Source organism: Haliotis rufescens, unplaced genomic scaffold, assembly GCF_023055435.1.
Source record: "Haliotis rufescens isolate VD_foot unplaced genomic scaffold, xgHalRufe1.0.p SCAF_5, whole genome shotgun sequence".
Lineage (NCBI taxonomy): Eukaryota > Metazoa > Mollusca > Gastropoda > Lepetellida > Haliotidae > Haliotis > Haliotis rufescens.
In genome coordinates this window covers 40,802,986-40,808,985 of record NW_025964223.1, presented here as the reverse complement: position 1 = coordinate 40,808,985, position 6,000 = coordinate 40,802,986, and the positions used below count along the sequence as shown (strand labels likewise).

Below are 6,000 nucleotides of genomic sequence, written 5' to 3'. Positions count from 1 at the left end.
CTGTTTTAAAATTAGACCATGTTCCTCGATATACCAGCTGGGTACCACCCAGCGCGGTATAAACAATGCAGTGTTAGGACCGGCATCACTTGGATAAAGGATACTGTTTTATTTGATCATTAAAATGTAATCATTTCATTTGACGGTTCATATGTTAGATAAAGTACGAGGCCGAGGTCATGATTGGAAAAGTAAGGACATCAGTGCTCAGGTCGGTCTTACTTTTACACTTCCTTCGCACTGAGGTCCTTACTTTTCCAATCATGACCTCGGCCTCGTACTTTATCCTTCACATATGAACCAGCATGAATTGTTCCCGAGCTTGACTTGGAAATAGCTGAATAGATGCTTATAGCTGTAGGATGGGGCTGTGGTGTCTATCCTCTGAGGCTCATTTGCCGCCATGTGTAAAGTAGATGACGTAGGCAGCTGAGTATGACGATAAACTTGTACGAGTGAGTAAGTGAGTGAGTATGGTTTTACGCCGCGTTTAGCAATATTCCAGCAATATCACGGCGGTGGACACCAGAAATGGGCTCCACACATTGTACCCATGTCGGGAATCGAACCCGCATCTTCGGCGTGACGAGTAAACGCTTTAACCACGAAGCTACCCGACCGCCCCTAAACTGGTCAGATATCTGGTGGAATAATATTGCACATCTCTATTTCTTAATTGAACAGAGCCACTATGAAGTATGATGACATACTTAAAGACCTTGGGGAGTTTGGAACCTACCAGAAGAGGCTGTATGTCCTCCTCTGTATCCCGATGGTGTCCTTGGGAATACAGATCTTGATAACCGTCTTCACACTCGGCGTCCCAGATCACAGGTATATATGTTCAGTTGTGAGTGGAATTAATACCAAAGGATTTGTTTGCAATCCCAGTGTAATGATGTCAAATCATTTGATTTTTTAACTGTGTGCCACTTGTCCATTCCACACGACACTAGTCTTTAGGGAAATTGAATTCCTTGATCCACAGGGAATTTGTTATAAACGTCGAGACCATAATTTGTCAAAACTGAAAGCAAATGCCACCTGTGAAAACAATACGTGAAACGCTGGACTTCATCATTGATAACATCTTTGAGAAATTTGGGGATAAGACATTAAGGCAAGAACTAGGTATCCCCATGGGCACCAATTGTGCTCCCTTTCTTGTTGATCCATTTCAGTGTAGATCGCAATTTCTGTCACAACCAAACAGTGGAATTTGACCTCGAAAGTGTAACTTAATCCATTCCATTCAAAAGTGGCCAAATAGACAATTTCCTTCCATGAATTTAATTACCGGAACTAAAAAGAAAAGAGACCACTGAAACCGCCCAATCTCTTTCGAATATAGATATATGCATAATATTTGGAGCGACAAAAGCTTCTATCCAGATGACTATGTGACAACAGGGATGACTTCAACTTTCCAAAATAGGCATAGGCACTGATCATGATTTACACAAGAAATAAAAAAAGACCAGTGAGACCGCCTCGTCTGTTTCATACTTAATTTCATGTACAAATATTCAGAGCGACAAAAAAAAATCTCCACAAGATTTTATGACAAGCTTTTTTAAGACGGATGACTTCAACTTTCTAATAGTTTTTTTAATAGTAAACTGTCCCTTTATGTCGAGCAATATCCCTGCAGCCCCGGCCTTTGGGGTGAGTGAGTGAGTATGGTTTTAAGCCGCTTTTAGCACTATTCCAGCAATCTCACGGCGGGGGACACCAGAAATGGGCTTCACACATTGTACCAATCCGGCCTTTGGCGTCTGCATTTCGAAACTTTTAAGGTACAATCGTATGAAAGCCTAAGGGTGCACTTTGGTAACATATATATCGTTTTCAAATCGGAAGTTCACGTTATTTTCAGTTTTTGTTTTTTTCTCTCGAAATTCCGAGGATTTGTTCACGTTATGTCGATTATCTTCTCGTAGTTTCGATTATTTTCTTATAATTTCATGTCTTTTAAAAAACTCGAACTTTACGATTTTTTTCTGTATATTTCAATTATTTCCTCTATGCTTCGAGTTTTCGTTTCTCGATCGTTACTCGATTATTTTCTTGTTGCTTTGATTATTTTCTCGTTATTTTGATTATTTTCACATTATATAAAGTTTATTTCATAAACTCGAAATAACAAGAAAATAATCGAAATTACGAGAAAATAATCGAAGCAACGAGAAAATAATCGAAATTACGAGAAAACAATCGAAGTAACAGAAAAAACCCAACTCGAAGCAACGAGAAAATATTCGAAGCAACGAGAAAATATTCGAAATAACAAGAAAACAATCGAAATAATTGAGGAAATAATCGAGGCAACGAGAAATAAATCGAAATTTTGAGTTTTTTAGATAAACTTGAAATAACTGAGAAAATATTTGAAGTAACAAGAAAAAACTCGTTATTTCGAGAAAATAATTGAAATGACGAGAAAATTATCGAAGTAACGAGAAATAACGAGAAATGTCGAGAATATGCCCAAAGCCATGCGACGTAAACAAACCCGACAATCCAGTGACACGATAGTACAATTACTAATTTTGTTGAAACTAATAAAACGATGTTAATTTTGAATTAACTGTCTGCTATGGACAAGTGGCACCATTAGGTTTTCGTACAATCAAACATGCTCTCGCTCCGAAGACTGTAAACAACGTCATACGCATCGGGGGTGATTCAGATGAAGGATAACAGCAGATCACATTTATTCTCCATGGATCGCTCTGAGCACTTGTTTGTAAAAGGTGAAGGTATATGGATTGTGAGATTAAAATAGGGTTTTCAGAAGGCTTTGTTGGACCATACGAGTCTCTTGATTGTTAAACTTTCACACATCTGTTTTCAACTCTTTTCCTTATGTTTGTATGTTTACCTTGCTCAGCAATGACTTATTATCAGCAAATGAAGTTACATACGAGTGATGGAAGCTTGTTATGGAATGTTTACGTACGACCATGTAGGAATCAATGACAACTTGGAGACATGTATATTGACAGCAAAGCTTATGATAGTCAATTGGCTTATGATAGTCAATTGAGGTATTGGACCAATAACGGTATTATTTTGTAATATGTTGTATTTGTAGGTGTGCAGTACCTAGTTTAGATAACGACACCTACGCCATACAAGGGGAACAACATGCCCGTGCAGTCAACGCCGCTATACCCATAGCCAGTGAAGGAAGACAACTTTATTCGTCCTGTCTCGTATATAACGTCATCAATTCCACAAGGTCGGGTGGTGTACAATATACCAACGCTACCCACTTGTGCAATCGATGGGTGTATGACGAAGCAACGTTTGGCTCGAACATCGTGACAACGGTATGACATCCGGGTTTTCATTTGATTTAATGCATTATGGTATTTTTAGATAAGCATAATTTGCGATCCCAAAGACAATGAATACTTTCTGTGGAGCTCATGAGGTTGATAACTGGATTTAGTTAAATAAATGTGCGCAAGATTCATAACTTATGCCAAATTATTATACTGAAAACTCAGAAACAAATGCATATACGTAAGCTTAGAATGATATACGAGTGTGCATACGTATTTCGGCTAATGTGCCAATGTCACAGGGACACACATAGATGAGTACCATAAGACTTAAATGTGAATTTGTCTCTTCAAACATTTATGTTTGTTTTGCACACATCTGAATACATACATGTAGCTGAACAACAATCTAATTTATAATTTTATAAATTTGCATTTTCGTATCTTGGAGATACATATATGAACATATCCACAGCATTGTTGTTTAAGTTCCAGTCTGCAGGAAAACATATTACAATTGCATATGAGTCTATGTACCCATAAATGATCAATGTTTGACCATCATACATTTGCGACTGTCTGAACTTTCATTAATTCCCAATATGGCTCTTCAATTGTAAATTGTTCCTTTGACTATGATGCTATTTTTTAGTTTGACTGGGTGTGCGATCGGAAGTTGTACAAGTCCCACATACAGATGTTGTTTATGCTGGGGTCCCTAGTCTCCTGTGCCTTACTGGTGCCTCTCTCAGACGTGTAAGAATAACCTCAGCTCAAAATTTCTTTAATTCATCAAGAACTAACTTTTTTTTATCAGATTACTTAAACATTATACTTGACAAGAAAAAAACATCTCAATGTGAGCCATATGTCTCGTAATATTAGCAATTACTATCAATTATCCTGCAATGTATTTATTATGAAAATGTTTTGTATGGAGTCAAAATTGTCTCAGACTGTTTCAAATTACAAACACGAGGAACAGCCGATGAGATCTGATTACATGATGTAAGATGTGGTGACTGTTTGGTTTTGCAGCTAGGGCAATAGTTTTTCGAAGATTGAAAAACGCGATTGTAATACTGCTGCTGCAGTATTGCGATACAGTATGCGGAGTATTCATGTATGAGTTTGATGCTTGCGAAGAGGGTGTTTGTCGCAATAATGTGGACTTCATTACTTTGTTCAACATGATGTCAAGGCAAACAGGTTTTTGTGTAAAGTAACTTCTTTGAGAGGCATTTAACAAAGACCCCCAAGAACCCTACTGGACTACCTGAACTCACAAAACCGACGTATGGTTCACCATGGAGGACAACTCTAATCGTCAACTACCCTTCCCTGATGTACTTGTACAGAAAGATAATAACTACAAACTCCAGACCACTGTTTACCGCAAACCAACCCACACAGATCAGAATATTCACTATGCCTCCAACCATCAATTTCAATTCTTTATTTCAGTGTAAAGGCCATAGGCCCACGTACAAATACTCATTGAAAAATACAGTATGAGGCAGATGACAGAGGGTATTAAGTGACAGTATTTCGGATTGCAAGTGCTTCCAGTATATACTTAACACAATTAGTTACAATACTAGTGCGGTTACAAGATAATAGAGTATTATATTTAAATAAGGTAGGATTGGAAGAGTAATAAATAGGTAAATACTTATTTCTTAAATATCTGTAACATGGGCAGACAAGCATAAAATGAAACTCATCTTCAATTTCCTGTAAATTACAATATCTGCACTGCCTATTACAGTACTCTATACCGCATCTTCTACCTAAATTTACCATCAATGGCAACTCGCCAATTCTTAACAAACAAAACATACGTCTATAATGACGGCTTGTGATTTCACAGAGATACTTTTCAACTGTTAGCAATGACTTATATTCCTTATACATTGATAATTTACGTATTTCACAAACTTTACAATACCAGTCCTGTTGGTTACAGTCTTTTAACCTTTGAATAAATGCATTAATAAAGAGGTTCTCATTACCAACTTCCTGCGAAATCCACACGTGGCCAAATCCATAACTGAATAATAGTCTTTTGACACAAGTTACCCATGTAGTGCGATTAACTTCATCTAAAGATTTCAGCATTAAATAACATTGCTTAGGGTATCTATAACTGGGTAAAGATAACAATTTCAACCAATATTTAATACATCTCTTGTGATAATCAATAAATAAGCCATACCTACCACATTCGCCAAGGGCAGCAACATTTGTAACATGACTTCCAATTCCAATAGTAAATTTACAGAATTTAATCTGAAATTTTTCAATAGCTGCAATTTTTGAATAGCCCCATATTTCTGAAGTGTATAATAATACAGGCTTAATTTGAATGTCAAATATTTTAAAAAGTATATGTACGGGTATGTTCTTCAAACAATGCTGTAATTTCTTAACGACGAACAGAGCCTTATTTGCCTTCTGAACAAGAGAGTTGATACCAGTCGTCCAACACAGCCGATTTGAAAATAACAAACCTAGATAATTATAATAGGTAGATACTTTAACATTAACATCTCCAAACCTCCATTTCTCAGTACTCCTAAGTTTTCCACCATTTCTGAAAACTAAAATTTCAGTCTTACTATGGTTAACTTCTAAACCCCATTTAGTACAGAAAGATTTAAGGATATTAAGTTTTCGTTGGAGACCAACTACAGTATCATCAATTATGCCTAAA

At 36.8% G+C, this 6,000-nt stretch overlaps 1 protein-coding gene across 1 annotated transcript; it reads left to right on the top strand.

Annotated features, from left to right (window-relative positions):
- The first annotated feature begins 686 nt into the window (after positions 1–686).
- On the top strand, positions 687–4,047 carry LOC125373291 (organic cation transporter protein-like). The gene is made up of 3 exons (XM_048384291.1): positions 687–834; positions 3,095–3,332; positions 3,940–4,047. Exons 1-3 carry the CDS (start codon positions 692–694, stop codon positions 4,045–4,047), a joined length of 489 nt encoding a protein of 162 aa, XP_048240248.1. The 5' UTR covers positions 687–691.
- Positions 4,048–6,000: the final 1,953 nt, after the last annotated feature.

What these genes read in the sequence shown, in the direction of transcription:
- LOC125373291 (XM_048384291.1), top strand. Translation starts at nt 692, where the DNA reads ATGAAGTATGATGACATACTTAAAGACCTTGGGGAGTTTGGAACCTAC. An exon ending in CTCGGCGTCCCAGATCACAG is followed by an intron (nt 835 to 3,094) that starts GTATATATGTTC and finishes TTGTATTTGTAG; the next exon opens with GTGTGCAGTACCTAGTTTAG. An exon ending in GCTCGAACATCGTGACAACG is followed by an intron (nt 3,333 to 3,939) that starts GTATGACATCCG and finishes GCTATTTTTTAG; the next exon opens with TTTGACTGGGTGTGCGATCG.